General features: G+C 49.5%; 2 protein-coding genes and 1 pseudogene across 4 annotated transcripts in view; 2 read left to right on the plus strand and 1 right to left on the minus strand.

Annotated features, from left to right (window-relative positions):
• RTF2 (replication termination factor 2) overlaps positions 1-16,239 on the minus strand; it is a 39,636-nt gene that overhangs the window by 12,745 nt on the left and 10,652 nt on the right. The window lies entirely within an intron of this gene.
• On the plus strand, positions 1,555-8,257 carry LOC120234862 (beta-1,3-galactosyl-O-glycosyl-glycoprotein beta-1,6-N-acetylglucosaminyltransferase 7-like). The gene is made up of 4 exons (XM_039236863.1): positions 1,555-1,619; positions 2,285-3,311; positions 4,478-4,573; positions 8,045-8,257. The coding sequence occupies exons 2-4, from the start codon at positions 2,345-2,347 to the stop codon at positions 8,251-8,253; spliced, it is 1,272 nt and encodes a 423-aa protein (XP_039092794.1). The 5' UTR covers positions 1,555-1,619; positions 2,285-2,344; the 3' UTR covers positions 8,254-8,257.
• Positions 4,809-4,944, plus strand: LOC120234905 (annotated as a pseudogene).

The following is a 16,239-nucleotide window of genomic DNA, read 5'->3' on the forward strand; positions in this document are numbered from 1 at the left end:
GTATTTCCTCCCTAGTGAATTTCTACTACTATGATATAGGTTTTGTGTATGTTAGAGATGAGATACGAAATGTGTCAATTACGGTGAATACTTTACAAAATGTATTATGGAATTTATAAAAACATCGTTAAAATTATGCAGCTAATGTCTCATGTTTGGGGCAATCAATGAACATTTGCCAAACTGGCACAAAAAACTTGGCATAGTGAGCCAGTGGCTGCTTTCTATTTTTGAAGCAGGGTGGGTGAAAACGAAACTCTACAAGAAAAATGAGTACATTCTTTAAATTCACAATCCATTTACAGTTTTAGCTCATAGCTTAAGAGAAGGATAGCTAGCTCAGGATGCTGCCTAGTCAGTGCTTTATCCAAACAGCATTGGAACTAATGATGTGGAAGGGCAAGGGACGAGGGTCAAATCCGAGATAAAACACGGCTCAAAAGCAAATGGGCTTCTTATAAACAAGAAATAGCAACAGGCGGAGACATGACTTTTTATAGAAATCAGGAGCCAGGATTTCTAAACAAGAAAGAAAATTTACTGATAATGTAGCCATTTTACTGGATCGGTTTTCTTCCTAAATTCTAAAGGATGATCCCTGCATGCGTTATTAAGTAAAAATAATAATCAAAACGCCTTGGGTTGGTCATCTTTGCTCCTCTTAAACCTATTCATTCATTTCTATAGGACTCCAGAAAGGCAACTAAATTATTACCAAATAATTTTATCCGGTGAGACAATGAAGCCTTTAATCGTCTTTAATCAATGAAGCCTTCTCTAAAAAATTCATAAACTCATTTCAACAAACCAAATTCTGTGATGAACAAAGGTTCTCTTGATTTATTGCTTTCTTTACTGGGAAGAATTATAAAATGATACAGGATAAGAGCATAAAATGAAGTCTGCATGATGTACAACAGGACAGCATTCATGTCCAAAATAAGTATTTGAGATTTTTTTTTTTTACCTGTCAAGGGAAGGGAGGTAACATGTGAAAACACGCCCAACACCCTTAGACACCAGGGGAATGCAAAGTGAAGCTGGAGTGAATCAGCCTCACACACCTATCAGAATGGCTAGAACGAATAAATCTGACCACACCAAGCACAGGGGGGCGGGGGGGTGGCTATCAGGTCCCTGGAGCTCCCCCCACTGCTGCGGGAAAGTAAAATGGCACAAGCACTTTGGAAAACAGCTGGCAGTTCCACTCTTAGGTATTTACCCGCAGAGAAACAAAAACGTAGGTCCTGTTAACATCACCCTGAAAGCCTGCTGTTTAACATTCCAGAAGTTTTTACTAAGGGCTATTTTTTGTACAACTGCCACTGCTCCTCATTTAGAATTGTGTTTCAAAGTTCATCGCCCCTACTGTGCCAAAATAAAGTCTTTAGCAAGCAGCTTCGTAATCACGAGGTTGCTGAAGCAGTGATCAGGATTTTCTGCGAAGTCAGTAAACGTGAAGAGGTCGGCAGCCATGTCAGTACAGCACATGGCTACTGGGTGAGGGCAGCGTGAGGCCCAAGCCCCTGCGGGGTGGCAGCACTCCGTTCTGACGTCAGGGGAAGGGGGAGTGCGCGCTGGCCGACGAACCCCAGAACCACGGTAGACCTTCTGCTTCCGTAAGCCCTGTTTTGTTCAGTTTTCCCAAGGCTGATACATTTCGATAACCTGGACGCACTGGTGTTAATTCTGTGTGGGCCGAGGCCACCTAACCAACTACCAGCATGGTTCCGCACTGAGGACCATCCGCTTTGGTAGAGCTATCTAAGCACGGGCACAAGGTCCACATAAGACCCGTGCGAGAACGCTTACAGCATCTCGGCACACCCAGCACCGGGTGCGAGTTCAGGGTCTGTCCACAGAGGACCAGATGCACGCACTGTGGCCTGCCCACGGCACAGTGTGCTGCGCGGCAATAAGAAAGAAACAGTGGTCACAAATCTAAGGTGCATAAAATCTCAAAACTATTATCCAAAGTGAAAAAAGCCAGGCAGACAGTACACAGCATCCGACTCCGTTTATACAGTTCGAGAGCACGCAGCTAAGGTACAGCGACACAGGGAGTACCAGAGACATGGTGCGAGGCGGGTGGGGTGAAAGGGGCACAGGAAATCTCTCGGGGGGCGGGGACGGCTGTCCTGATGACAGCGGTGATGGTTCTGCGGGCACACACATCCACGAAGCTGAGCACACACGATGCTTTCTACACGTGCGCTGCGCTTCGGCGAAGCTGCAGGCTGGGGGTGCGTGCTGCCACCCTGAACCCTCTCTGTTGTTCTCCTAGGGAGCCTAGAGGGAAAGAAGTTCCGACCACGGTGATAAGAAGGCACCGGGAGCTGAAGACATGAGCCAGCTGCGGGCCACGAAGCCCGGACTCCTCGTGTGCACAGCCGTGTGCGTGTGCGTTTTCCTTTATTTAAGGGACCCAGCTCCAGAGGAGCTGACGGAGCCCACCGACCCCGCAGCAGTGGAATGCAGCTTTTATCCAGATGAACTGTGTTTGGCTTTGTTTGAAGGGAAAGAGGCCGCCCCCCAAATTGCAAAATTTTGCAAAAACCCTCATGGTTCCCAAATACTTGCCCACATGCACAGGGCAGGAAACTGCTCTCAGGTCTCCCAGAAGGTGCATTTCATAACCAGACCCCTGTCTGCAGAAGAGGCCAACTTCTCTTTGGCATATATTGTATCTACTCACAAGGACCTGACTATGTTTGTGCAGCTGCTCAGAGCTATTTACATGCCTCAAAACGTTTACTGCATTCATGTTGACAAAAAGGCCCCAAAGAAGTATAAGAGTGCTGTGCAAACCCTGGTGAACTGTTTTGAAAATATTTTTATTTCATCCAAGGGAGGAAGAGTGGCCCGCACTGGCTTTACAAGACTGCAGGCAGATATTACTTGCATGAAAGAGCTGGTCCGTTCCAAATTTCAGTGGAACTATGTCATCAACCTTTGTGGACAAGACTTCCCAATCAAAACCAACAAAGAAATCATAGGCTACATCAGGAGCAAATGGGCTGACAAAAACATCACTCCTGGGGTGATCCAACTACCAAACGTTACCTCCAGGACAAGTGGACGTCATCCTGAATTGACCCCTGAAGGAAGTATCCATGGAGCTCCAGAAGGAAGATTCAAAGAGGAACCCCCCCATAACTTAACAATCTATTTTGGAAGCACTTACTATGTACTAACGAGGAAGTTTGTAGAATTTGTACTGACGGACATCCGCGCAAGAGACCTGCTGCAGTGGTGCAGAGGCGTCCCGAGCCCCGAACAGCACTACTGGGTGACCCTGAACCGACTGAAAGGTAAGAACACCCAGCAATACAGTGTCTGTTCAGATCAGAGGCAACAACAGAAGTTTATTCTTAAGGGAAAATTGTATTTCACTATTTGCCAGGGCTTGGTGAAGAGCTCTACATTTTGCAAAACCTTCTTCCACTCTGGGGAGTACGGGAGGGTCTTTAGGGGTCTCAAGTTTGCTGAGAGAAGGCCATGTGCCCAAACCAGCCCGGCTGCTTTTGTTCCCTCTCCAGAAAGAAGTATGACCAATAGCAGAGCACAAATCTTCAGAAACTTCTTCATTTCTTCATTCACTCATTAAATACTATTACTGGGTATATACAAGGGCCAGACGTTGTGCCAGTAAGAATGGAAAACATTAGGGGTGCCCGGGGGGCTCAGTCAGTGGAGTGCTCACCTTCGGCTCAGGTCATGACCTCGCGGTTCATGAGTTCAAGCCGCAGGGCACTCTGCTGTTGGCACAGAACCCGCTTTGGATCTTCTGTCCCCCTTTCTCTGCCCCCTTCCCCACGTGTGCTGTGTCAAAATTAAACATTTAAAAAAACAATGGAAAACATTAAAAGTAGTAATTCTGGGGGTGGCAAACACGATACCTCAGGTAGGTTTTCTAAGAGGTGGAGGGAAACCTGATGTCCTCCCTCCTTTAAGTGGCCTTACTTTGTCTTTGTATAAAGCTGATTCGCTCCTATAAGGGATGTGGCTTCAAGTCTGAATGGCTATAATCGGTCCAGATGACCAGGCAAACACTGAATCCAGCAGAAATCGATTAGGATTTTATTATAGTCTCTCATATCCACTGAAAATTCTATTTTCAAATCCCCTCTGAGGGCCAGCTGTTACGCAGAAAACACAATCCAAAGAAACCCAACACCATCATGCCAACGGCACGCTATACGTGCACAGTGAGTTACTAGGGATGGAGACAGGGACGAAAATGAAAGCCGAACACAAGATTTGGTCAACCCCACTGCCGCTGCCATGCACACTGCCCACCCCAAAGCGTAGCCTTCCATCAGCTGACAAGCAAGCACTTGAAGCGAGGCTGGACTTCCCCTCCACCTTCCTCCCCGACTGTGGCCTCTGGGGAGAGGGGGAGCGCGGCGTGGAAGAGCTGGTGCCTAAAGGCTGAGCAGCTGCCTGTCCACTGCGATGCTTGTTCTTTCCCCCTTAGATGCCCCGGGAGCCACGCCAGACGTCGGCTGGGAAGGAGCCATTCGAGCCATTAAATGGAGAAACGAGGAGGGAAGTGTTCACGATGGATGTAAAGGTAAAAATCGAACCAAATCAAGAGAAGCCTTCCAATTTTACAAAAACTATCCAAAGATGATCGTTAGCAGAAGTAGTGATGGGATTCGTGAGGTCCCAACTACATGAGGTCAATTTTTTTTAGAAAAACTTATTTATAATATCTAGACAGAAAAGCGCACAAATCATATTTGGGTAGATAAATAAATTTTCACAAAGCGAACACACAACTCAGCTGCAACTCTAAAAGGTCTACGGCGCTTGCTTCGGCAGCACGTGTACTAAAACTGAAAGAGGGGATTTGAAAATAGAATTTTCAGTGGATATGAGAGACGGTTGGCATGGCCCCTGTGCAAGGATGACATGCAAAGTTGGGAAGCGTTCTGTGTTTTAAAATAAACAAACAAATAAATGGTTTAAGATAAAAATACAGAAGCTAGCGGGATTCTTCCACCTGCTCCTAGAATTCAAACTCATTTATTTATTATTAAAAAAAATTTTTTTTTAATGTTTTATTTATTTCTAGGAGAGAGAGAGAGAGAGACAGCGTGAGCAGGGGAGGGTCACAGAGAGAGGGAGTCACAGACTGAAACAGGCTCCAGGCTCTGAGCTGGCAGTCAGCACAGAGCCCGACGCGGGGCCCGAACCCACGAACCACGAGATCATGACCTAAGCGAAAGTCGGACGCTTAACCAACTAAGCCACCCAGGCGCCCCTCAAACATTTATTTAAAAACAGCTCTGTGTCCCCCTGGTCTCTACCAGAGCAGGCGAGTGAGGAACGCAGGCAGACGTTCCAGAGTGCGGGTGGCACTAAGTTCTTGCTGAAGGGAAGTAAGGTCTTTCCGCTTGGGCCCCAGGAGACTCTCCCTGGGAGCTGTGAATCCTTTTTCCCCTTTGCCTGGTGTCCAGAGGTTTTAGTTACCAGGACAATACAGAAGAGTAAGACCTGGGGTAGGGACGTTGGTGTCCTTCTTTGGCTAAAAGGCTGGAAAAGCAGCGGCTGGCCGCAGACAAGGGCACAGCCTCGGGCGGAAATGCCTAGGCAGCGAGGGACCCGGAATCGGGCTCCTGTCCCGCCACCATTCACGCCCAGTGTCGGGGCACCGCTCTCCCCCGCCACCTGCAGCGCAGGGTGAGGCAGCTGCCTGAGAGCAGCAGAGGTGAGGGGACAGTCGTCATGGCGCCATATGGACAGGTATAGTGGGGCGAATGCTCTGGGAGCCCACAAGGGAAAGAAAAGTGAGGTGTCTGACCTTCTGGGGGCCGCAAACTGTTGGACAGAGACGGCAGGAAGAGCGGGGGGTGCATAGCAATCCTCCCTCCCCGGGCATCCGGCCTGGCCTCTCTTCTACACAACAGTGTCCCAACAACCGCAGAAACCACCGCACAGACACAGCCACCAATTTTAATAGTGCATTTGGGTGTGGCACTCGGGCTTGATGCACAAAATCAGCCTGGTTCACCCAGTTTCCCAGCCGTTTAAAAGACTGACCTAAGAGAAACAGGTTGTAGACAAATTAAAAAATGTAAACCCAATACCAGAGAATAATTCAAAGACCAGCAACTTCTGGAGCCGTGTGCACAGCCACTCTCCTGACAGGTACCAGGTCAGAAGGGCTGGAATACTTTTCTAGCGTGTTCAATAAATATTTGAGCCATGATTCAATTAGGGAGCTCTTCACACAATAAGGTGGTGATGGTTAGATAGGCTAAGAAGCAACCCTGGCCTTTCTTCAGAAAGCAGGAGCTCCCTGCCATCACACACTGGGGACAAGACCAGTAAGTAAATATTCAGGAAAGGCGGAGGGGAGGGTGGGGGCTCAGACTCCTCCCCAAAACATGATTCATTCACAGAGTAAGAAGTCATGAAGGCTTGCTGCTACCCATAACGAAGTCAGAATTCAGAATTCTTATAACGACAACCTGAATATTTCAATATTTGCCACAAAAGCCCAATTACTGTAAACCTTACCAAAAAATCATCACTGCCCCAAAGTAAACACTGCAGCAAGTTCTTGCCATCGCTCACTTCAGACTGCGAACTGTGTACTAGGAAAGCAGCGGGACAAGTGGCCACCGACGGCCGGTGCTGAGTCAGCCCCCGCCTCAGGCTGAGCACTGGCAGTGACCGTAGACCCCTTCGGAGCCCCGCTCTGCACCCACAGGCAATCCTCACAATGGCTCTCAGTTATTCACACTTTACAGATGAGGAACCCCAGGCTCAGACAGGTGAGGTCACTCCCAATGTCACAGGCAGCGGCACAGGAAGTGGCAGAGCTGGGTCCCTAAGCTGTCTGCTGCCCCTCCAGTGAATAAGTACCCACAGAGCAAGTCACCCTGCTGTTACCAGCAACCAAGAGTATTGTTTACTTGTGATCACCCAAACGGCATTAACCTCACGCTGAGGACTTGCCACGTGCCTGTGTCCCCTTCCTGGTTCAAGTTCACGTGTGCACACAGTAGGGATTATCCAGTTACAGTCATAGGGCAGCCGATTCTCTCTTCGCTACGTCCTAAGTTGTTCATGCAGCTTGTTTTCATGTTCATACTTTCCAACTGGTTCAGTGTAATTCTACTGACAATCGATGACACTGTACCAAGAATGTCTATCAGTTAAAAATATGTCAATTGTGACAAGAGCCACCGCTTATGGGGCGCTTGCCCTGTGCCAGCTGCTTGGCCCTTTCCTGGATGAACGCCTGCTCACCGGCAGAAGGGTCTTTCCACCTCGGTCCTGTCTTACAAACAACACTGGACAGTTCTATACGTGCAGGTCAGCCCCTTTTCTATATTTCCCTGAGATAGGTTCTTAGAAGTAGGATCAATGGGCTGGCCTGGAGAGAGAAGCAGGGTGGAGCTGAGCAGAGAGAGAGGATGGACCCTTCCCTCACGCGCAGACTGAGCGCTGGCTCTTCTGTGAACCGGGGGTGGGGATGGGAAGCACCTTGCAGCGCTGGCCGGAGGGTTAACAGAGAGAGAGAGAAGGAAGAGCCGAGCACAGCGTCAGGCACGTAACGTGAGCCACTGAGCTCGTCGTGAAGGAATCTGGCCCTGGATTCTAACTACCATTTCGATGTCAGTTACTTCTATCTGTATCAGTGCTCACCCCGCAAGAGCAAAAGAGGGCCGGGGCAATGCTGTGTTAACACCGAGGCAATTCTTGCAAACTCCCCACGACCAAGGTAAAAAACCAAAATTCGTGGAGCTCAATTCAGAATTTAGAGCTGGCCAGGCAAATGCATGCTGTGACATCTCCCCCGTGCTCGTGGCTAATGACACTCCACAGCGTCCCCTTAAAGTAGCCGTCACGCATGTCGGAGACCACGAGCAGAAGGAATGCAAGCGTCCTGTCAGAGCCATCGCGGAGGCTGTGTGTGGTCTGGCCTCCGTGAGGCAGGGGCCTTCCTGGTGACCTTGGAAGAGCATCACTTTTCAGGTGTGAACGTAAACCAATGAGACAAACACACTAGTTTTTGTGCTTCTTTCTATAGGGCGCTACGTCCACGGGAGCTGCGTGTACGGACCAGGAGACCTGTCATGGATCATTCGGTCACCTTTGCTGTTCGCCAACAGAGTGGACTCGACAGCCCCTCTGGTGGCCACGTGCCTGGAGAGGCGGCACAGGCTGCAGGCGCTGCGTCAGGCCGAGGTTCCCGCGGAGCCTCACTGGCACTTGCAACAGGAGGGAGAGTCATTTTAACACGAACTGGAGCCGCTGAGCTGGGCGTGTGGGGGCGTCTGTGCTCTTACACGTATAGCTGTTTCCCTGGCTTGTGATAAGAGAACATTTAACCAAAGAAGAAAGAACGACAACTGATTCCTCGATACAAGCTAGCCCTGAAGTGAATTTAGAAATATGCCACGGACGAGACTTCCTTATTAAGCAGAGACCACTCTTAGAGCTTCGAGGAAGAAATCATGAGAGGAAAGGTACTGCTCAGGGCACCGCAGGGGCGCACGGATAGGCCAAGCGGGGCCTGACCACCTCCCTAAACAGTTGCTGCCAAGCTAAGCCGCAAGTTAGAATAAGAGCAGATCTTGTTTTGAAGATACGGCTGTCTGTGAGATTCTAATAAAGAGCAAACTCCCACTGAAAACAGAATTCTGCTTACCTAAAATGGTGCTCTTTGGCTGGGAACTATGTGATTGTGTTCTGGTAACCCTAGAAAAATACAGAAGAGTCTACTTCTTTTGGGTAAAATGAAACTAATCCAGAGTTGAGGCACACTTTCTTAAAAGGGCTGCTGTAAGCTTCTGTAGGCTCGAGGTATTAATCGTACCTTCTGCCCTGATGGCTACATACTACGTCTGGTCTGTTCAACACCAACCACAACCATGGGGGGGCTTTGGGGCATTTGAAATGTGGACTGTGTGCCTGATCAAGTGACTTTTAATCTTTATTTAATTTAAAAATATTGTAATGAACTAAAATTTTAATATTCCCATGTAGCTGGTGGTTACCACATTGAACAGCATAGGTCAAAAGCAGGAATGATCTTAAATCTCCCTACTCCACGGACTTGGGTGTCTAAAGAGTCCATGACCTTGTCATTGTTCTGTTGAGGACATTCTGTCTATCCTCTTGGGCTAAAAGAGTTCACGGCACTGTACAAGACTAAGAACGTACAACCTGTAAGTGGCACCACGTAAAACAACTAAAATAAGGAAATACACGTACAGTTCAAAGGCAAAGTCTGAAGCCTCAAGAAGCTGAAGTTTTGCAATGAAACGGAATCAAATCTGCTTCATCAACAAATGCAGCCCTTGGAGAGCACAGAGCTCGGTAGAAGGAAAAGAGCCTCCCAAAGCACAAGTCAAATGTAACTGCCCACAGAACATGAACATCACCACTGCAATGAGCATTTCTTCCACCTCGACACCTAATTCCAAGCACACAGCGAACATGTTAAGACCATCAGAGACAAGAATATAGGAGCCCACACTTTTACAGGCAAACACAGCGCTCACGGAGGGTACCAACGGGCTATGTTCTGACTGGCTGTTTGGAAAGCTCAAATTCACCATGACTGTGTCCCTGTATTTTATAACAACTCACTAGCAAGTTAGGTGCAAAAACCAGTTTTCATTTCGATGTCCATTCACAGCACAGTCACATTGCCAGGAGAGGGTCCAATAGAGGTGTCTATTTAACAGATTTGCTCTGAGGATGAAGCACTTAGAATTCTAATGTCTGACATGTCTCTCAGATGAGGAAACCGAGGCACAGGGCAACAATGGGGCTTTCCGGGAGCACACGGCCAAGCAAGCGGAGCTGGGATTTGGACCCGAGCTGGCAGTCTGGCCCCAGAGCCCAAGCCTTTACTACACCGCCTCACCCCGTGCAAAGAAACACACGAACTCCTCCGACAGAGGATCAGACGGCACAGCAGCAGCTTCCTCAACATCTGACTTGAGCAGTAGGTAAAAGAGTAACAACAAAAGTCACTCAAAGGCAGGGTGGAGCGCAGCAACAGGAGGTCCAGGGAAGGGCGGGCTGGGTTGCAGTGGGAGAGGAAGCACCGGGAGCGGTGGGGGCTGACGTGCAGGCCTCCCCCAAGGCTGGGCCAGGCGGGCCAGGCCAACATGGAGCAGCAGCCTCCGCCAGCGTTAGAACTAACCGGAAACTGCTGCTCACTCGGGAGTCAGACTCTCACTGTATTCATTTGTAAGAACAAAATTAAATCACACGCAAAAAATGTCTGAAATATGCTGCTCCAGACCGTATCTTTTTTAAATTTTTTTTTTTAATTTATTTCTGAGAGAGAGAGAGAGAGAATGAGCAGGGGAGAGTCAGAGAGAGAGGGAGATACAGAGTCTGAAACAGGCTCCAGGCTCTGAGCTGGCAGTCAGCACAGAGCCCGACGCGGGGCTCGAACGCATGAACCATGAGATCATGACCTGAGCCGAAGTCAGACGCGTAACTCACTGAGCCACCCAGGTGCCCCTCCAGACCGTATCTTAAAGGTGATGCATCAATAGGGATCTTGAGATAATTTCTCTTTCGGGGAGTAGAATCTTCTCGCTAATATGCAGACTCTACTGTTCAATTTTTCTACTGGATTTTTCTTACACATGAAAAAGTTTAAGGTGATGTGTATCATGTGGTTCCCTGAGGCCTAATACTTCCAAAGACCATGAAGACGGCAGAGAGCTAAGATAGCCCTAAGGAGGGCGGAGCCTGGAAAAAAAAAATCAACATTTGCAGACCACTTTTGAAGATACCCCTGCCCTAACATTTTCTCCCCTTTCCATTCTACCTCTCCACAGAAGGACGCAAAAGAGGGGCTCCTGACTGGCTCAGTCGTTGGAACATGAGACTCTTGATCTCAGGGTCTTGAGTTCAAGCCCCACACTGAATGCAGAGCTTACTTAAAAAATGATAATAATTTTAAAAAAAGAACCAGCATGAGTATAAGTTTTTATTCCACTTCTAGCTTTAAAATATCCACAGCACCCCACTCGCCTACCACAAAGTCTAAATAAATGAAGCCAGAAAGGGACAAGCTACCGATCACACTTCTAACATCTAAATTAGGGATTCTTACACTTCATTGTGTGTGCAAATCCCCAGGGCATCTTGTTAAAATGCAGATTTGGTTCCACGGGTCTGGGGAGGGATCTGGGAGCCTGCAGATCTTAAAAAGAGAAAAACAAAAAACCTCCCAGGTGATGTCAATATTGCAGGACCATGGATCATGCTCTGAGTAACGAGCACAGGGTTTATTTTACAAACTGTAATTACTCCAATGTGTTTCTCCTTGTTACAAGAAGGGAAGAACACAGTGGGGAATACAATTAGGTTTTTGGCTACTGACTTGTTTACAGTGAAAACAAACAAAAAAACCTAGCAACTACACCTCTTTGGACCCTGCTGGCTGAAATCAAGTGTGCACACCGCACGTCTGAGAGCACGGAACCAGAGCGATCTGAAACCCTCGGGTCTCCTCTAGTGACTGAAAAACCAAATGTGAATGAAACTACAGAGTGAAGAGTAGAGAAAACATATGCCCTGAAGCGCCCTGAGGCTCCTGAATCACTCTTACAAAGCCGGTTTCTCTAAATTTCAGATGTTATTTTATTTTATTTTATTTTTTTATGTTTTATTTATTTCTAGGAGAGAGAGAGAGAGACAGCATGAGCAGGGGAGGGTCAGAGAGAGAGGGAGTCACAGACTGAAACAGGCTCCAGGCTCTGAGCTGGCAGTCAGCACAGAGCCCGACGCGGGGCCCGAACCCACGAACCGCGAGATCATGACCTAAGCGAAAGTCGGACGCTTAACCGACTAAGCCACCCAGGCGCCCCCAGATGTTATTTTAAAAAGGGAAAATATCTGTTTCAGACTTGGACGCTGTCGCTTTATCTCCCTTCGCTGGCGTGTCCACGGTGTGCTGCAGCTGAAAGTCCTCCATCATTCTTCCTGTTGGCACTGTGGCGAAACGGCTGGGGTTCACGTCTCCCTGGGCACCAGCTGCGCCCCCTTCCCCAGGCTTCCCTGCCGCTACGTCAGGTGCTGTCCCGGGCAGCGTTAAGTCTGGAAGTCTGGGCACTGCTTCCAGGCCTGGGCCACGAAAACCTCCTCCGCTGCGTGCTCCCCCGCTGCTCTCGTCGCCGGGATGCAGAACACTCCCAAACCCAGAGGAGGTCTGAGCCGTAAGACAGCAGGAGCCCGAGTCCCTGACTTTGCCCAGGAAGAAGGCTGCCCAGCCAGGAACTTTCGCTGTATTAGCCACTGGAACTTGAGGGCTGTCTGCCTTAGGGGTCAGACAGCCTTGACTGACATACTTAGTATTACTGAACTTCGGAGACTTTAAATTACAAGTAAGGGGCACCTGGGTGGCTAAGTCAGTTAAGCGTCCAACTTCAGCTCAGGTCACGATCTCACAGTTTGTGGGTTCAAGCCCCACGTTGGCTCTGTGCTGACAGCTCAGAGCCTGGAGCCTGTTTCTGATTCTGTGTCTCCCTCTCTGCCCCTCCCCAGCTCGTGCTCTGTCTCTCTCTCAAAAATAAACATTAAAAATATTTAAAAAAAATTACAAGTATGAGTTTGATTCCTGTAAACAGTATACAAATTTGGCATTCAGTTTATTATTTTAAAACGCTATGGTCTGAAATCTCCATCGAGAGGATCTAAGAACGTACTATAATCCGTCCCGTCACGTGTTAGAATCTGAAGCCCAGAGGCTGAAGCGATGCTCCCGAGCCAGTGCTGGTGTGGGACCCAAAGCGTCAGCACACCAGGCTCCCACCATTCGCTGTGTGGACAAATGGCTCCCACTCACATGGGCACTGAATGTCCAGGCTCTTTCATTTTCTAAAAGGCAGTGTTATGTGCTGAATGTGTCCCCCACAAAAAGTTGAAGTCCTAGCCCTCCATACGTCAGAATAGGACCTTCTGTGGAAATCAGGTCACCGTAGATGTAATGAGTTAACATGCAGTCACGATGCTGGGCCCTAAGCCAATGCATTTGGACATAGACAGACTTCATGGAGAGAACACTGTATGAAGACTCGAGGGGAGAAGATGGCATCTCACAGCCCTTAGGATGAACCAGCCTTGCCCACACTGTGATTTCAGACTTTGTGGCCTCGAGAACAGTAATTCCTGATGAGTCACCCAGGTTGTGCCTTGTTAAGGTGGCCCTGGGGAGCTGATACATAGAATATTCAACCTCACTCTGCAGGGGCAGTTTTCACATGAGTCCTGGAAGCTAAAAGTGCTCACTATCTGGCTTTTCTGGCAACAGTTTTCTTTCTTCTTTTTTTTTTTTTTTTTTAATTTATTATTTCTAGGAGAGAGAGAGAGAGACAGCGTGAGCAGGGGAGGGTCAGAGAGAGAGGGAGTCACAGACTGAAACAGGCTCCAGGCTCTGAGCTGGCAGTCAGCACAGAGCCCGACGTGGGGCCCGAACCCACGAACGTGAGATCATGACCTAAGCGAAAGTCGGACGCTTAACCGACTAAGCCACCCAGGTGCCCCAGTTTTCTTTCTTCTTAAGAAAATTCCCAAAAAAAAAAAAAGAGAAAATTCTTGGGGCACCTGGGGGGCTCAGTTGGTTGAGTGTCTGACTTCGACCCATGTCATGATCTTGCGGTTTATGGGTTTGAGCCCCACATCGGGCTCCATGCTGACAGCTTAAAGCCTGGAGCTGCTTCGGATACTGTGCCTCCCTCTCTCTCTGTCCTTCCCCCCACCCATTCTCTCTCTCTCAAAAATAAGCATTAAAAAAAAGTTAAAAAAAAAAAAAAGAAAATTCTCTCCCTGAGGTATTCCTGAATGATCCGGAGGGTCTGACAGCCGTGGGGGCCGCCCCTACGGAACAGGAAGCGCCAGCTCTCCTGGTTCTCACTGCCCTCGGTTCCCCTTTCTCCTGCTTCCTTCCCTTCCCCTGAAGTGGTCAAGGTACTGACGTTTAAATGTTTACTAGCATCCAGGGCTGCCGGGGGGGCTCAGTCGGTTAAGCGTCTGACTCTTGATTTCAGCTCAGCTAAAGATCTCACGATTCATAAGTTCAAACCCCGTGTCTAGCTCTGCGCTGACAGCACAGCACCTGCTTGGGATTCTCTCTCCCTCTTTCTCTGCCCCTCCCCAACTTGTGTTTTCTCTCTTAAAATAAACAAACTTTAAAAAAAAATTAAAAGTTTACTAGCATCCAGTCAAACTTTCCAAGCACAACACAAGACGAGCCGTGCCGGACCCGCTAGCCGGAGCTCCGGGCACACAGCCCTCCCCCCTGCCGCCCCCCACACACCCCGGAGGAGCCCTGCAGGGGTCAGAGAGCCAGTGAACACCTACTCAGAGCCCTTCCCGTCAAGGTAAGCAAGAAGTCTGAAGGAGCTGAAATGGGAGTCCCCAGGTCACCATCTGAAGTCTCGCAGACACGTCTGGGGTCCTCTCTGCACACCGCCCCCACGGGCCCTTGTACCACTGGGGGCCACGTCCCGACCTCTGGGAAGGTCTGACTGAGAACCATGCTCTGCCTTCGAGGCTTAGAACAAACGTCTCCTCCTTCATAAAGCCACTGCTCACCGGCACAGTCAAAAGAAAGTTCTCTGGCCCCTGAGCTCTAACAACATCTTTATCATCCACTTGGTAGCTGGATTCAAAAAAAAAAAAGAGAACAGGAGCACCTGGGTGGCTCAGTCGGTTTTGCATCCAACTTCCACTCAGGTCATGATCTCATGGTTCATGAGTTTGAGCCCCGCGTCAGGCTCTCTGCTGTCAGTGCAGAGCCTGCCTCGGATACCCTTCCCCACCTCTCTGCCCCTCCCCCACGCGTGCACACTCTCTAAAAAATAAACATTTAAGAAAGAAGAGGATTCTTCATCTGACTTATGCTTCCGGCAGGACTGCGGTCTCCTGGAGTGCAGACCGTGCCTTCTCCTCCCCCGGAGCGCCTATCGCCCCACCTTTAACACAAGATGTTCTGAGCACACGTGAGTAAATGACATAAATCAATTTCCGAAAGCATACTGTGAATGTCTTCTCTTTTGTAAAAGCTTAACGGGACAGACTCCAAATCCTGTGATGGTGTTATTCAGTCACCCCAAACTGGAAACAACTCCATGCCCCCCAGGGACTTCTTCACCAGCAACTACCCTCTGCCCATCTTTGAGTCCCAAGCACACGGAATCACGCAGGGTGTCCTCCGTGTCTGGCTTCTCGCGCAGAGGGACTGCTGTGAAACTGCAGTACACACGGCCCAGTTTACAGCTGCCCCTGGCTTCCCACCGCACTCAGTAAGGTCCAAAAGCCCCAAGGTGGGTGGCCGCGCCCTCTATGAAGTGACCCCTACCTGTGAGTTTCTTCCACTTCTCCCCACCCTCCTTCCGTTCTCACTCTAGCCACATCCTGTCACTTCTCAGCTGTCACTCCAACTCTGCTTGGCTGGCTCCTCTGGGTCCTTCAGGTCAGCCCTAACCTCCAGAGGTGCCTCTGTCAGCCACCACCGTGCCAGCCACTTCTGGGACGTCACCCCCTGTGTTTCCTTCCCGCCACCTGTCACAGCCGCAACTGCCCTGAGCCTCCTTCCCTGTTACCGGAGCGCCTCTCCAACTGGGATGGGGGCTCCATGAAGGCAGGGACTGTGGAGATCTCACCCACCAGGCTCCCACCATACAGTGCCCGGCACACGGGCTGGGCCCGCCAGGTGCTCAGTGAAAGCTGCACTCTTTCAATGAGAGAGTAATTCACAAGAGGGGGAAGCAGAACGAGGGGCCTAATGAAATGCAAGCAGAGCTGACACGGGGGAAAGGACAATCAGGAGCTGTTGGCATTCACAACATTCAAGTAAATGGCAAGTTTTCCGCGGGCGAACAGAACACGAGAGACACAAACGTCTGGGGGCCACGGGCATTTTTGTCACGTGACCCGAGCAGGTGCGCTCCTACATCACGTGTCTGCCCTCTCGCCTGAGCACGTACTGAAGACACATACGTGCCCTGCAGAGCGGCAACTCCGGGGCTGAGGAGATGCACAAGCCTCGCTCCTGCTCTCGGACACTCAACAGGAGAAGCACAGAGGATTTTCAGGGGCAGCGGAAACACCGCCTGTGCTGCTATAATGGTGGGCACGTGTCATCACACATTCGTCCACACCCATGGGATGTGCAAGCGAACCTTCACGCAAACCGGAGGTTGCGGGTGATGGTGAGTGAAGGCAGGGTCATCAGTTATAACAAATGTACTC

Source organism: Hyaena hyaena, unplaced genomic scaffold, assembly GCF_003009895.1.
Source record: "Hyaena hyaena isolate Hyena2069 unplaced genomic scaffold, ASM300989v1 scaffold_119, whole genome shotgun sequence".
NCBI lineage: Eukaryota > Metazoa > Chordata > Mammalia > Carnivora > Hyaenidae > Hyaena > Hyaena hyaena.

Bases quoted from the DNA above. Each gene is read 5' to 3' on its own strand.
- LOC120234862 (XM_039236863.1), top strand. From the start codon at position 2,345: ATGAGCCAGCTGCGGGCCACGAAGCCCGGACTCCTCGTGTGCACAGCC. The intron at 3,312-4,477 runs GTAAGAACACCC...TTTCCCCCTTAG, and splicing joins GACCCTGAACCGACTGAAAG to ATGCCCCGGGAGCCACGCCA. The intron at 4,574-8,044 runs GTAAAAATCGAA...TTCTTTCTATAG, and splicing joins TGTTCACGATGGATGTAAAG to GGCGCTACGTCCACGGGAGC.